At 43.3% G+C, this 15,417-nt stretch overlaps 1 protein-coding gene across 4 annotated transcripts in view; it reads left to right on the forward strand.

The window, feature by feature from the left end:
- The window catches only part of PLEKHG6 (pleckstrin homology and RhoGEF domain containing G6), a 19,232-nt gene continuing 3,815 nt past the window's right edge, over nucleotides 1-15,417 (forward strand). For 2 of the 4 annotated variants that reach the window (XM_074194428.1, XM_074194430.1), the window contains exons 1-13: nucleotides 1-2,094; nucleotides 3,881-4,084; nucleotides 5,753-5,908; nucleotides 7,675-7,839; nucleotides 8,014-8,133; nucleotides 8,417-8,467; nucleotides 8,944-9,093; nucleotides 10,115-10,225; nucleotides 10,525-10,674; nucleotides 10,917-11,054; nucleotides 11,310-11,429; nucleotides 11,967-12,099; nucleotides 12,273-12,388. In XM_074194428.1, the coding sequence (XP_074050529.1) occupies nucleotides 3,941-4,084; nucleotides 5,753-5,908; nucleotides 7,675-7,839; nucleotides 8,014-8,133; nucleotides 8,417-8,467; nucleotides 8,944-9,093; nucleotides 10,115-10,225; nucleotides 10,525-10,674; nucleotides 10,917-11,054; nucleotides 11,310-11,429; nucleotides 11,967-12,099; nucleotides 12,273-12,388 (1,554 nt within the window). In that variant the 5' untranslated portion in view covers nucleotides 1-2,094; nucleotides 3,881-3,940. The remainder of the gene's footprint in view (nucleotides 2,095-3,880; nucleotides 4,085-5,752; nucleotides 5,909-7,674; nucleotides 7,840-8,013; nucleotides 8,134-8,416; nucleotides 8,468-8,943; nucleotides 9,094-10,114; nucleotides 10,226-10,524; nucleotides 10,675-10,916; nucleotides 11,055-11,309; nucleotides 11,430-11,966; nucleotides 12,100-12,272; nucleotides 12,389-15,417) is intronic. The other 2 variants (XM_074194432.1, XM_074194431.1) reach the window with 2 other exon arrangements.

Here is a 15,417-nt window from a genome sequence, read left to right on the forward strand (position 1 = left end):
GCAAACTGCTTTGTATACACCACTCATTTAAGCCTCCCAATGACCCTTTGAGGCAGTCACTATAGGAATTTTTATTCCTGTATTTATGGAAAAACCGAGGCTTAGGTTAAAGCAATTTGACAAGGGTAACACAGCAAGTAAGTATAAATTCCAGGTCCCCATGATTTCCTGTTCTCTATCCACTATTCTTTGCTGCCTTTCACAAAGTGACTGAAATATAATCATCACTTGGGATCCACTGTACAGTCTAGAAGGATCAACCTTCCCTCCTCACCATGACTGCTACAAGGGGTCCTGTGAGTACCAAGGAAATGCATGCAGTAAGGGTTAGGAGGGCAGGGGTTACTAAATCTGTGAATACTGAGTGGAAAGACCAATACAAACCAGTGAGAGCAATCAGAGAAAATTTCTTGGAGGATTATCTTGAGCAGAATTTGGGAAGAAGCAGACAAGATAAAGGAGGAATACCCTAAGCAACAAATGATCCTTTATGATGGGTATGATCTTTGTAAGTGGAGTAAGATGCTCCTCTCATATGGCTGAGATCTGAAAATATTGTCTATCTGACCTAAGCCTGGTCCCGGTCTCTTGGAGATGGGGGAGGGAAGTCATAGCCTGGCAGAAAGCCCTATAAGGTTCCATCTCCAGGGGCAGAGTTCAGAAACACTGTCTGATCAAATTGCCCTTTTTCTAGTGACAGGGTGGAGGAGGTATACTGAGAACTCCCTCAGAGATAAGGGTCACACTTTGGACTCTCTGTAACAGTCCAACTGTTAACTCTTCAGAGGTTAAGGACAAGGGAGATCCAGGTCCCATCCTCCTATGTATTCCTTTTCTATTTAATAGATGTGCCTCAGAGTTGTGGCAAATGGGAGAAATTGAGAGGACCACATAAGGGAGGTATTTTGCCCTTCCCAATATTGAGTTCAACCAGAGTGATGTCCTGTTGTCATGGCTTTATTTCCTTGGCTAGAGAGGACCCTGTTATACATTTATTATGCTATTTATTATGATACTTTTCACACTGCCAAGGACTACACACATCTGTAGGGCACCACCATTTAGGAAAACCTAAAGTCCAAATGGAAATTATTTTATTGACCCAAACATAAGCTAATTTTGAATATAGATCCCACCCCCTAAAGTGAAATCTTTTTGAGAGTATGCAATGAAAATTTAAAGATTAGGAACCACTCTCAAGATTTTTTATCGTTGTTTTTTTGGGGGTTTTGCAAAGCACATGGGGTTAAGTGGCTTGCCCAAGGCCACACAGCTAGGTAATTATTAAGTGTCTGAGACCGGATTTGAACCCAGGTACTCCTGACTCCAGGGCCGGTGCTTTATCCACTGTGCCACCTAGCCGCCCCTCGAGTTTTATATATGTTTGTGTGTGTGTGTGTGTGTGTGTGTGTGTGTGTGTGTGTTTGATTAAAGAAAAAAGTCTAGCCTATATGCTTGTTCCTCTAACCACATTCCCATTTCCCATGATCACCTCTAGTTATTTATCTTTGTATGAGTCCCATGGCTTTAACAGCTCTACTGATTTTTTTTAATTAGTAGTAGTAATAGAAATAGTAGTTATGGTGATAGTGAAGCAATTATCCCGGCAGTAGTTAACCATTGCAATTCTCTTTCATATGGTTCCTATCTGGGAATCTCTGGGAATGTATTTTATGGATCGTGAAGAAGGAAGAGAGAGATCCATAGTCCTTAAGTAATTAATTTTACCGTACCTAAAAGAAGGAGTGACAAGAGGAGGAGTGTCCAACTCTTCATTACAATATTTTGATGGGAAAGTAGGGAGAACAAGGAGTAAATTGTAGGGTGGAAACTGAGGGAATCCTCCCACAGAGTGCATACACTGTCCCAGTCCTGAGAAGGTTGGGCGGTACAGTAGCCTGGCCCCGCCCTTTCCTCCTTCCTGGTCTTTCCCCGCCTGACACTAACTCTGCTCCTGGAACCAGCAGGTCCGCTCTGTCCCGGCGCCTGCCGGACCAGCAATCTGGACTGGCTCCACTGCCTTCTCTAGGGACCCGTGTGGATCGGAGGAAACGCCTGGAGGGGCAAGAGGAGCTGGGACACCTGGGGGAACAGGTTAGCGGAGGTGGGATGGAAGAGGGGGAGTGGCAGTGAGGGAGGGGGCAGGGGCAGGTGTGGGCACCAGGAGCAGTGGTGGTGGTGGTGAATGAGAGAGCCTGGAGGCCAAGGCCCTGAGGGCACAAAGATGAAGGGGGGAGGTGGTGCCCAGGACCGAAGGAGCAGGTGACAGCTCTAGGAAAGACAGGAAGGCACAGGGGGAAGTGGGCATGATGAGGCTAGACAGGCCTGAGAAGTCACGGAGGCACAGAATTCAGAGAACACAGAACAGAAAGGTTCAGGTTCAGGAGAAAGGAGGAGAGTCGAAAGACTCGGGAAGAGTAAAAAACAAGACGGAGATGGGGAGTGAGGATAAGAGAGGGGAGACAATTTGGGGGCTTGGGGATCCCCACAATAGAAAGCACCCAAGAGGTCACAAAGCAGATGGAAAAAGGTTTGCAGATTTGAGGGAAGAGGGAAGAGGAGGCAGAAATAGTCAGGATTCAGTTCTCTGCTCCATGGTCTCCTAATCCCACCAGGCCACCTCTGACACATGGGAATCCTCTAGCACAGAGGTTCTTAACTTGGAATCCAATGGACCTCCAAGGCATCCATAGATGGATTTCAAGGGCTCCATTAAGTTAGGTGGGGGAAAATATCACCATTTTTGTTTCAATAAAATGTCAGTTTTCTTTGTGTGTACATATATGTTTATATATATATATATATATATATATATATATATATATATGCATTTAAGAAACATTATTGTGAAGAGTCCATAGTCATTATCAGAATGGCAAAGGGGCCCCAGGATACACACAGAAAGAGTTTACAAAGCCCTGTTCTGTCAGTGGAGGGGGACAGAGGAGAAGAAGAGAGAGAGAAACAAAGACAGAAAATAATCAGAGTTCAGACCCAGTGAATCCCGGAGAGCAGGTCTTTCTTCAAGGGTCCTGGATGGAATAGGGCACACTCTTAAAGAGAACTGAAACTTCCACATCACCATCCCCCCCACCCCACCCCCGGGACCCTCACCTTCCAGCTTCTTTGCATGGGTCTCACTCCTCATCCCCATCCCTCCCAGGGTTCTTTGATGCTCCTGCTTCTCTTCCTTTTCTGGGTCCTTTCCCCTGAGTACTGCTATCTAGCTTTCTAAACTCAAGGGCAGAACCAGAGTGTTCAGGCACCTCATAGTATTAGTTTCATTGTGGTTTTTGCCCAAAACTATAAGGGGCAAGGGTATAGGATCAAAGGACAAATGTCCTATAGAGGATGGGGTCAAATGGGTAGAAAACTAGGAGACAGCTTCCCATTGAGGCAAGGTGTTCCTCCTAAATTAGAACAGGACTTTCCCCTATGCCTTTGTTTTATTTTTTATATGTGTATGCAAATATACATGTTTGTATGTATGTATTAGATACGCATGCCTGTATTCTTTTCATCCTCCTCCACCCCCCCAAAGAAGGACTTTTCTATATATACATGACCTGCCCACACAGACATACCTAAATGTCCTCTATTCACCAGTGTCAACAACACCCCCTCATGCATATTAGCTGGTCAGCTATGATTATGCCCATCCCTTCCATGACCTGTCAAACGCATTCCAATCTTACCCAAGAAAAAAACTTTACTTTGGACCTTGGCCCCCTTGGCTCGCTCTTTTTCTCAGTCTCTGACTACCTTTGTCTCTTTCAATTTCTCTGTCTCGGTGTTATGTCTCACAACTTTCACATACCCACACACATCTCCCACACCAAAATCTGTTATGAGACTGACCTTTCTCTCCCTTCTGTTGCAGCCTCAGGTGAACCCTCCCTTCTCAACCATGCTACCTCAGAGATGACCAAGAGCACAGGAAATGAAGGGGCTCAGTAACCCAGATGAGGACCACATGGTCCAGGGATTGGTGGCTTCTCGAATTGAAACCTATGGGGGAAGACGCCGCAAGGACCCAAATCAAAGAAACCCCAAGAACTTGTACCTTCCAAGGACTGCTCAACAGGTGAGAACCCTGACTTCTCAATTTGGTTCTTCCCTTTTCTCCCCTTCTCTCTTGCCCCCTTTCCATCTTCCTGGGGGATTGACAGGTGAGAACATAGAATAACCTAATCAAAGGAAGTTTTTTAGCTATTTTATTCGGTTCCTTCCTGTACTGGACAGGTGTAAACTGTTCCCAGAGTGCCCTTCCCATCTTTATTTTCCATCTTTTAAATGTAGTCTCAAATTCTTCATTTGTAAAATGAAAATACATAATAACACCTACCTCACAGGGTTGTTGTGAGGATCAAATAAGATAAAAATGTAGACTTCTGCACACTTGGGTTTTATAAATCTAGGTAATTTTCCCTGCTTTTCCTAAAGGAAGGTAAATCTAGTTCCCTGAGTGGACTAGGATGATGATGGGGATATAGGACAGGTATTGTTTAGGTTTCTTATTCTTCCTCAGTCCTAGCTTCTTATCCTTTCTCCTGACCTTTCCTCTACCCTCCTTCTCTTCCTCCATTCCCTTCTCTGTTCCTCTTCTCCTCCTTCGTCCTCCTTCCCCTCCCTGCCCTTTCTTTCACTCTCATTTCCCCATTCTTCTTTTTACCCACCCTCCTCACCTTCTTTCACCAACTTCCCTTCACTCCTACTCTCCTTGCTTCTCTTTTGTTGTCAAGGAGATATTTATACTTGTTTCCATATTTGAACCTCACTACCAGCCTGTGAGATAGTTGATAATATTATCCCCAGTTTACTGATGCAGAAACTTAAGATTTAAATGGTTCTAGTGATTTGTTCATAGACACAGTATAAGAGGTCAGATTTTAATCCAGGCCTCTCCTTATGCCCCTCCTCACTGTTTTCCACTATATCAAGTCTCCCCAGACTCCAGCTTCCTAGAAAGTAAGAGAGTGAAGGCTCCAGGGCATCTCTTGAGGGCTCAAACTGAGGGAAAGAGAAGGGTTGTGCGTGCACATGGCCTAGGGAAGGGGTGGAGGAGAGGAGATATGATTCAGGCCACATAGAGGCAAGAGGAATGTGACTGGACCTGCCCAGGGAAGGGCAGTCCCTTCCCAGTCAAGGTAGAACATAGACCATAAATAGCCTCTGCACATGAACATGCATGTGTGAGCATACACATAAAGGGTGATGTGCATGGGAAGTGTGAATCTATATCAACAGAAAGGTTAGGTAAGAACATCTAGGAGCAAAGAGAGGTATGGAATGAGCAGGCCAAGTTGTATGAATGCATTATCGTTCTGCAATCGCTAGGTTGTAGGGAACACAATGATGAAACTGTACATGTGAAATGATATCACCTGAACGCATGAGCCCACCTATGTGAAGACTGTGTGAATTATACCAGTACCTGCATGTGTACGTGTATGTGCTTGTGTTTCTAGAGGAGGCAGCAATTTCTGCCCCAGGGCCTGCTCTGATTGCCAGGCCAACTTGCCCTTGCTCAGCCAAGCCTCTCTGGCAGCACCCTCTGTGACTCAAGGCTGGGAGGGGCCACCACACCAAACTTGTTTGAGGGGGGAAGTGGTTTAGGGAAACAGAGCCTTAGTAGAGGGGCAGGAGAGGGTGTGCCCAGGAGCAAAATCTTGTCACAGAAGAATCCTTATTGCCCCTTGATGAACATGCCCAGAAATGCCATTTTCTTATTCCCTTTTGTTCTCTGTATTAGGATTCTTCCCACCACCTACTACAGGACCTTGTCTCCTTCACCAAGAATTCTGGGCAGTCCAGAGGTTTGTCACCACTGAGACTGAAAGACCCAGAACCTGAGAAAAAATATGGTGGATATTTTGGGTCTAGCCCTTTAAACTCCCCCAAAATCAAGGTAAAGGGTCCTTTGCTGCATTCCCCCTCCTTACTGCCCTAGCAAACCTATGATGGGGGAAAGAAGGAAAGGGAAGGGAAGGGAAGGGAAGGGAAGGGAAGGGAAGGGAAGGGAAGGGAAGGGAAGGGAAGGGAAGGGAAGGGAAGGGAAGGGAAGGGAAGGGAAGGGAAGGGAAGGGAAGGGAAGGGAAGGGAAGGGGAGGGAAGGGAAGGGGAGGGGAGGGGAGGGGAGGGGAGGGGAGGGGAGGGGAGAGGGGGGGGAGAAAGGGAGAGGGGGGAGAAAGGGGGAGAGGGGGGGAGAAAGGAAGAAAGAGAGAGAAGGGAGAGAAAGAGAGAGAGAAAGAAAGAGGAGGGAGGGAGGGAGGGAAGAAGGAAGGAAGGGAGGGAGGAAGGGAGGGAGGAGGAAAGAAAGAAAAATTTAAAAAAAGATTATGTAGGTCAAGCCATTTTATTATGAATATATATACTAGTCTGGGTAGTCATTCATGTGCAAATCTCATCTTTGACACTTTCTTGCTATGTAGTTGGGTACACTTAACCTTCATGAATCTTAAGCAATTCCCTATAATCTGTCTACTAAGTAAAGGACCATAGACTTTTGGAATGGATTGCAGAGGTTGTCTAATAGAACCTCTCCTTTCTACAGAAAAAGGAATCAAAGCCAAGGTGAGGTCAAGTAGTTTTTAAGATTAAACAGTAATAAGTGATAAAGAATGAGCTTGAACCCATGTCCTCTGGCTTCAAATTCACCATAGATAGATGGATTGCAATTTGCATCAGGAACTTTTTTGCAAGGCATTGGGGTTAAGTGACTTGCCTGAGATCACACAGCTAGGTAATTATTGTATCTGAAGCTGAATTTCAAATTCAGAAACTTATACAAATTTCCTACTGCAGACTTTTGAGGGTATTGGGAAAATTTGAAAAAAAAGGGAACCATAAACTGTACATATTTACTAATTAACCCCAATTATGAGAATGGTATTAAAAATAATACTATATTTTAATATATTCTCTCATAATTTAACCATATCACATATATTATTTCATTACATCCACACAATAGCCTTGTGAAGGAGGGACTAAAGATGCCTCTAAAGAAAAAAACTGATGACCTGGTGGAAAATGAAAAAGAACTCCTGGATTGGGGCAGCTAGGTGGCACAGTAGTTAGAGCACTGGCCCTGGAGTCAGGAGGACCTGAGTTCAAATTATAACTCAGACCCTTAATGACTGCCTAGCTGTCATTTAACCCCATTGCCTTATGAATAAAATTTAAAAAAAACTCCTGGACAGGCAATCAGAAGACATGAGTTCTAATTATAGCTGTGATTTTGAATCTTAGTTTCCCTGAGGAAATCACTTCATCTCAATGGGTCTCAGGTTCCTCTTCTGTTAGATGACATGAGATCCAATGCCCTTGACAGCTCTGCCACCTTGATTCTATAAGGTAAAAGGAGAAAGAAACAAAGAAAGAAAGAAAAAGAAAGAAAGAAAGGAAGGAAGGAAGGAAGGAAGGAAGGAAGGAAGGAAGGAAGGAAGGAAGGAAGGAAGGAAGGAAGGAAGGAAGGGAGTCCCTAGATATTTTGGGATCTCTCTTCTTCTGAAAAATAGGGGATTGTTCATATTCTCACTACCCCACTTTGAATCTTAGAATTTGCCCCTCCTCTCTCCGGGGTCAATGGCTCTACCCTAAGGCCTTTCACTGATCAGTTTAGGTACTCTGCCTTTGGGCTCTAGTCCTGACCTTCACTTCTTTATTACCCAGGAGGTGGCCAAGGCCCGACAGCTGGAGATGAGGTTGCATACATTCAGTATGTTCGGGATGCCCCGCCTACCCCCTGAGGAACGGAGATACTGGGAAATTGGGGAGGGTGGGGACAGCAGCTTAACAATCGAGAAGTCATGGAAAGAACTGGTACCAGGACATATGGTAAGGATGAGGCTGGGGACACAAACACCTGCATACTAACACATACACACACACACACACACACACACACACACACACACACACACACACACAGGAAAAGAAGCAAGATCCTGGTTGGGAAATCCGCCCCACCCCAACCCCACTTCCATATCTTCCACCCTCCTACTGAGCCAGTACCTTGACCGTATCCATCCCCAGGAGATGAGCCGGGAGCTCTGTCATCAACAGGAAGCACTCTGGGAGCTACTGACCACTGAACTGTCCTATATTCGAAAGCTGAAGATCATGACTGATGTAAGTCTTCCCACAGCCCTTCTCCATCCAACTCACCAACTTGGCATCCTCTACCTTTCCTCAACACCCCCACTCCCCCACCTCCAGCTGCAAGGGAGGAAGAGGGGAGAAGGGAGGAAGACAAGTAAAAATGAGAGTTGTGGAAAATATCTATATTGGGTTTATATCCCCTGACCTCAGATTGATAAGCCAAGGGGTGAGGGCATCAGAGTTAGTAATGGGAAATGTGGTGATTTATGCTTCAGAAGTCTGTGTCTCCTAGTCTCCATTTTTTCATACCTAGCTCCTGGCAGCCGGTTTGCTGAATCTACAAAGAGTGGGGCTTCTGACAGAAGTGAGTATGGCACTCCAATGTAAGGCCATCTGGGGTTGAAGGTCTGGTCATGTCCTGGCACAGTCTAAAACACTGAATTCTAGTAGTGAAAATGGTCCCCCCCCCAACCTCATAGAAGAGGCACATTAAGTTCCTCACCTAACCCCCTCTTCCCAGAGTTCTTCCCTACTTGTCTTTCTTAGATCTTTCTATCCTCTATCTCCCCTAGTGTAGAAAACTCTCAGTCTCTATCTGCAGCCAAAATTCCTTTTAGTTTCTTTCTTACCCCTGCCAACCCTAGGCTGAGAAAACACGAATTTAAAAAAAAAAAAAAGCAGAACTGTCCATTTTTCAGACATATTGTCTGATTTTCATCCTACTTACTACCTGTTTTCCTCAGGACCCACAGATCATCAATGCTATTCAATTACTGTATGCTTAGGAGGAGGGAGATGCTGAAAACAGGGTCCTGATATATAGCCATAACTTTTTTCAAGGTTCGAGTTGAGTTTTTGTTTGGAAATGTACCCAACCTAATCCGTGCCCATCAGAGTTTCTGGGAGGAGGTGCTGGGGCCTTTCCTGAAGAAGACCCGAATCTCAGGCCAGCCTCTGGACCCTCTCAGCCTGCAAGATGGTTTCCTGACAGTAAGCAATGAGTGAGAATGGGAGGAGAGGGTACATTCAGTTCAGGCAGATGTTTGTTGAACCATCATGTTAGTTTTCCATCTTGAACCATGCATGAATCAGATTTTCAGGTGGTTGGAGACTTTATGATTTAAACTACACTATGATTTGAAGAGGCATGAGGCAGGATTTTAAACAATCAGCCCCACTGTTGTTCTACCCTTCTAGCTTCATTTCTTCAGATTTTAAAAGGATTGAGAGGTCTTAGGTGCCCCATAGTAAAATGACAATATTCCTAAAAAGCATCCTACTTTAAGCCCCTATCAAGAAAACCTCTTAATTATATTTTAATATCTTGGGAAAATTCTTTGATACCTGCAGAGAACAAGAATAAATGACCAAAGGAGACAAGCACCTCACATCATTGCTTTGATGAGAGGAGAAGCCATTTCAAGGGAAAAAAGTCCCAGAGACAAATATGCTAAGTCACAGTTTTTGCCAGAACAGGTTCTGCACATTCTACTTGAGTGGTGGTATAACAGCCATGGGGAAAATCATAGGCTCATAACAGTCCTTTCCAGAAACCACAAGTCTTCTACCCAAGAGGAGATACCTCCTGGGCTTCCCCTGAGGAGATTTTAATAGGGAAATGGGAACCTCTCCTTCTCTCCCCATTTGCTAAAAATTTCCATTTCATTATTGATGTAGAATGGACATAGGATCAGAAAGTGACCAGGGACCAGAGCTGAAAAGAATAGAAAGGAGAAAAGTGGAATGCTAACTTCATCTAGTGTGGCAATAAGGGGAATAACCCAAAAAGTATCCCTATAACTCTTTTTTGCAAAAGCTTGTTCAAGAGCTTCAACATGAATTGGGATACTAGAAGATGGACTTAGCACAAGCTGTGACTAAGGGTCTGTTTGAGGAACAAATGCTAATTCTATCACCACCACTGCCACTACCATTCCCATCCACCAGTCTCCATGGACAATGTCTGAAGTTTCTATTTAATCATTTTTATTTTTTCCACCACCACCCCAAGTTTAGTCAACGGTTCCAGTCATATATACAGTACTGTCTTCATGTGAAGAAAACCATGGCTTTTGCTCGGGAACAGCAGGAAAACAACCCTCTCTTCCAGACTTATGTGCAGGTGAGTTAGTTCATGAATAAAGCTGGGGCAGGTGGGGTAAAAGAGGGGTGAGGAGAGTGTTTGCTTAATGTCAAGGACTTTTATTGGCTGTTTGGGGATGAGACAGATATTAAAGAGATATCCCTCCTCTCTAAGCTCTATTAATCTTAAGGAGGAAAAGATGAAAGTATTTTGGAACCTCAAGCACTTGATGGAAATCATTTTTAAATAGTTCTCATTGCTTCCGTCCATGGTGCTTGCTGATCCTTCTCTCTCTCTCTCTCTCTCTCTCTCTCTCTCTCTCTCTCTCTGAACCCCAGTGGTGTGAGAAACACAAAAGGTCTGGACGTCAGCAACTCAGTGACCTGCTCATCAAACCCCATCAACGAATCACAAAATACCCTCTGCTGCTCCAGGCTGTACTCAAAAAGACCCCTGAGCCCCAGACCCAGGATGTTCTCAGTAGCATGGTATGGGGAAACAAAGGATCTAACCTTTTCAGGGGGGTTAAAGGCTCTCTGGGAACTCCTGAAAAAAAAAATCTGTTTCTCCAACTAGAAAATGAGGTGGTTAGTCTAACTCTAACAGACTATAATTGCATGATGTCTCTTGATTCTCATGCTAAATGACTCTGGGTCTCTGGTCATTCTTTGAGAGAGGATTGGCAGAGCCAGGACTGGTTAAACCATGACAATCTTCTTGCTGGATTTAGATCTCTTCTGTGGAGGCTTTCTTACACCACATCAATAGCCAAGTGCGTCAGGGGGAGGAGCACGAGAGTTTGGCTGCTGCTGCCCAACGAATTGGGCCCTATGATGTACTGGAAGCATCCACTGAGGAGGTAGAGAAGGTAAGAAAGGTAACTAGAAAGAGAATTGGGAGGAAGGGAAGAAAATTAGGGTAGGGGAAGGAGATTGCATCAAGGCGATAGGAGGAAGGGAAGGGAAAAGGGGAAGGCAGCATTAGGAAATGAGAATCATGAAATTGTACCAGATTAAGCATAAATGATGGGGAGAGAAGATAGAAAGAGGATAGATATTTTTCTCATTAGAGTTTGGGGTCATAATACTTTTTTCCACCAATACCATTTCCTTGTCCCTCCTAGAACCTGCGTCCCTTCTCAAACCTAGATCTGACCTCTCCCATACTCGGAGTCGACCACCAACACACCCGGCAGCTGCTACTAGAGGGTCCTGTTCGAATGAAGGAGGGACGAGAGGGGAAGGTGAGGAAGAGAGCAGGCACTGGGGGGTTAGGGAGAGACAACAAATAAAGGATATACTTTGAAAGAGATGGTAAGAATAAGGAGAGGGCAAGAAGGATGGAGAGGTTTGGGGCATGGAAAAAGGGGTAGAAGGAAAGCTATAAAGTGATATAGAGAGGGCCCAGGGACTCTTCAAAGGACCTTTTCTATGTGCATTCATATCTACGTTCCTGAGTTTAGCATTATGTGCCCATGTGCTTTGGACCTCAGTCATGAGACTTGGGTTTTATTTCCTTCCTAACTCTGCTACTAACAAGTTGTGAACTTTGGGCTTATAATTTCTGGATCTCAATTGCCCTGTTTCTTCATCTGCAAAATGTGTGGATTAGATTAGCCCAAGGTCCCTTCCAGCTCTAAATGTCCCCTATGGTCCTCTGAGCTCTGTTTGCCATCCATCTTATGCATCTGTATACTCTCACCCACAGTTTCCTCAACCTTTCATCTCTCCCATCATCCTATATCAAGGTTATCACTGTTTCTCTTCCTACCTGCCCCTAGTTGGACGTGTACCTGTTCCTATTCTCTGATGTGATTCTGGTGACCAAACCCCAGCGCAAAGCAGACAAGGCTAAGGTCATCCGCCCACCCCTCATGCTGGAGAAGCTTGTATGCCAGGTCCTTCGAGACCCTAGTATGTCATCCCTACCCTCACCCTTGCCCCCCAATCCTCCTCATTTTACCTCAATCCCTCCTTCTTCCTCTTCCCAAAGTCCTGTTGGCTCTATGAAGGGGGAGGGAAGGAGCAGGAGAGGGAAGTTGCCTTTCCTCTTTCTCCCTACATTACCAATTTTCTCCCCTCTCCAGACAGCTTCCTGATGATCCACCTTACTGAGTTCCAGTGTGTCTCCAGTGCCCTTGTGTTCTATTGTCCCAATCCAAACGATTGTGCTCGTTGGATAGAGAAGATACAGGAGGCCCAGGTACTTTGTGCATACATCCTGCAAAAGAGTGGGTGCAAGACATAGAATAGGACTTACTGGGGCTGAGAAACAGAGCAGGAAAAGAGGAAGAGAGACAGAGAGAGAAACAGAGGAGAAAGGGTTAGATTATATTAGTGGCTAAAAGGAGCTTTGGGATTCCTGGGAGCTGTGGTTTGCTCACTGATGTGTGAAGTAGGATGAGAGAAAGTCACCAATTAAATAAAATAAAAAAAGAGTCTGTAATCTAGTAGATCTGAGACTGAACCAATATACTTCAAACAATTAAGTGCTGCACTGCATAGGATGTATACAACAGATATTTCAGAGAAAAGAAAGATAAGTGTGAACTGAGGTAATCAAAGAAGCTTCTAGAACCATCAATTTATGACAAAGAAGAGATTTTCATGATCCAATCAACTCTGTAATTTTACAGATGAGGAAAATGAGGCTGAGAAGTGATATAATAATAAAATAATAATAGCTAACATTTATATAGCACTTTTATGCTTGCAAAGCACTTTATAGATATTATCTCATTTTAACTGCACAACAACCTGAGGAAGTTGATGCGAATATTATTCTCATTTTACATAAGGACACTGAAGAAGTTAAGTGACCTGGTTTACATGGTTAAAAAGAACCTAAGACCAGATTTGAATTTAGGTCTTTCTGTCTCCAGGTCTAACAACCTTCTCTGATAGTCATATTGTCTACCTCCAAGTCCAAGGTTCTTTCCATCATTCCAAGAATCACAGGATTTAGAACTAGAATTTCAGTTATGGTTCAGTCATTTTTCAGTCACATCCTATTCTGGCAAAGATATTGAAGTAGTTTGCCATTTCCTTCTCTGGCTCATTTTACAGATGAGAAAACTAAGGCAAACAGGGTTAAGTTACTTGGCCAGCAGCACACACCTAGAAAGACAAGTCTTCCTGATTCTAGCCTCAGAGCCCTATCCACTGTGCCATCTAGCTATCCATATTAGAATAGGAAAGAACTTTAGAAATAATTTCATCCTATTCTCTCCTGCCTTTATGGAAGAGGTTGACATTTGAATTAGTCCCTGAAGTAGGATTTATATTAGAAGATAGCATCCCAGGTAGCAGGAAAAAGTGTGAGCAAAGGTAAAATAAGCACTATATGAAAGAGAGTAAGAACACTAGCCTAACTGGAGGGCAGGACCACTGGGAAGGAATAATTGGCTAAGTAGCTTGGGGACAGGTAATGAGAGGTTTGGAAAGAATTTAGACTTGTAAGCAGCAGTAGAAAATAAAGACACATTATAGATTCTCAAGACAGAGAATGACACAATTAAATCATTAGAGACTTGCCAGGCAACTGCATATATGAGGTACACTAGAATGGAAGAGAGACCTGTGACAAAGAAGTCAGTTATTAAAGAACTAATTCAGTCACGAAGTGATGATGACCTGGACTTCAAGGATGACACTGAGGAGGAGAAGCAGCAAAGTTAACAGAGATTGCAAAGGAAGATCATAAAAGATAAAGGACAGTTGAGATGGCTAAGTACTGACAGATAAATGATAGTTTCTCTCTTGCATTTAATAAATAATTATTGAATTAGGACCAAGGTTTTTTTTTTTTCTGCTTTCTACTTCCTCATTCGGAAACTAGCCCCTGTAAGTTGATGCTTAGGCAACCTTTGAAGTGCAGGCTAATACTGAAAGAGAGAACTCAGATCTGTTCAAAAAGTAAAGTTAGGTGAATTGATGGACTCTGGTCCATTGTGCTTTTCTAAGATCTTGGAAAAATATGAATTCTCCCTTTTCCCAGACAAGTGATATGGATACAGATAATTTTCTTTGACCAAAACTAACCATAAAGCAGATCTCTTTAGAATAGGTCCACTTCTCATTATAATATTCATTATCTCATTAACCAATTAAGAGTAGATTTCCATTCTGAGGAACATCCCTTCTTCCAAAGTCATATAAGCATGGAGTTGGTTCCATGAGGGGTCTTTGGTCTAAGAGAGACAGTCAAATGACCACCCTTTTATTAATAATCTGCTAGCATTATTAATAAAATGATTAATTACCCAGAAACTATATCGCTTGAATTTTTTATATGTCACAGATACCTATTTTTAGAGAGAAGACAGAATTTGGGGTCCAGAAATATAGATACATACTGTACTGGCAAATGGAAGAAGAGAGTCAACCAGAGATGTTTAGGTAAAGCAGCAAGGAATGAAGACATAAATGAAGCTGTTTAACATTTCAGTTTACGCAGCATTAATTTATAAGCAATGTACAGCTATTAAAAATTTAAGACATTCTGCTTAGGTGCTGGAGATAGATGAAAAATTACAGATGTAGAAGTTAATCAAGAAGTGGGATACAACACATGTATAAACAAATAAAGTCTATTATATTTAAGGATTGTATCAAATGCTAATGTAGCATATAGTCATTGTGTTAAAGAATCATGGTACAATATGATTATTTGTGGGTTTTAACTAGGTGGGCTTTGGCTAAGGTGCTGACCATTTCAGATCTTCAAAGAGACATAGGGACAGGATGCCCTGACCCATATTCTCAGTCCCATTGCATGTCATTCTGTAATATTAGTTTCTCTTTCACCTACTCCCCTGACCCCCAGGCAAAGGATGGCTACAAAGTCCTATTTCTGTACTTTATCAAGGGTAGCAGCCATATGAGTAGTTGGAAGGAGACTGCCCAGGAGAGAGATTATGGAGATGGAATGAACAGGACTTAGAAGTTAACTGGCGTAGCGGATAAAGTACCGGCCCTGGAGTCAGGAGTACCTGGGTTCAAATCCTGTCTCAGACACTTAATAATTACCTAGCTGTGTGGCCTTGGGCAAGCCACTTAACCCCATTTGCCTTGCAAAAACCAAAAAAAAAAAAAGTTGACTGAATATAAAGAATATAAAGAAGGGAAAAGAATTAGAGATAATTCAAATATTTTTTATGCCCAAAGAAAAAAGTTTGGAATTATTAGAAAGTGGATTGTTGTGGAAATGTTGAGTTTGAGCTATGGAATACC

This window comes from Macrotis lagotis, chromosome 7, assembly GCF_037893015.1.
Source record: "Macrotis lagotis isolate mMagLag1 chromosome 7, bilby.v1.9.chrom.fasta, whole genome shotgun sequence".
Lineage (NCBI taxonomy): Eukaryota > Metazoa > Chordata > Mammalia > Peramelemorphia > Peramelidae > Macrotis > Macrotis lagotis.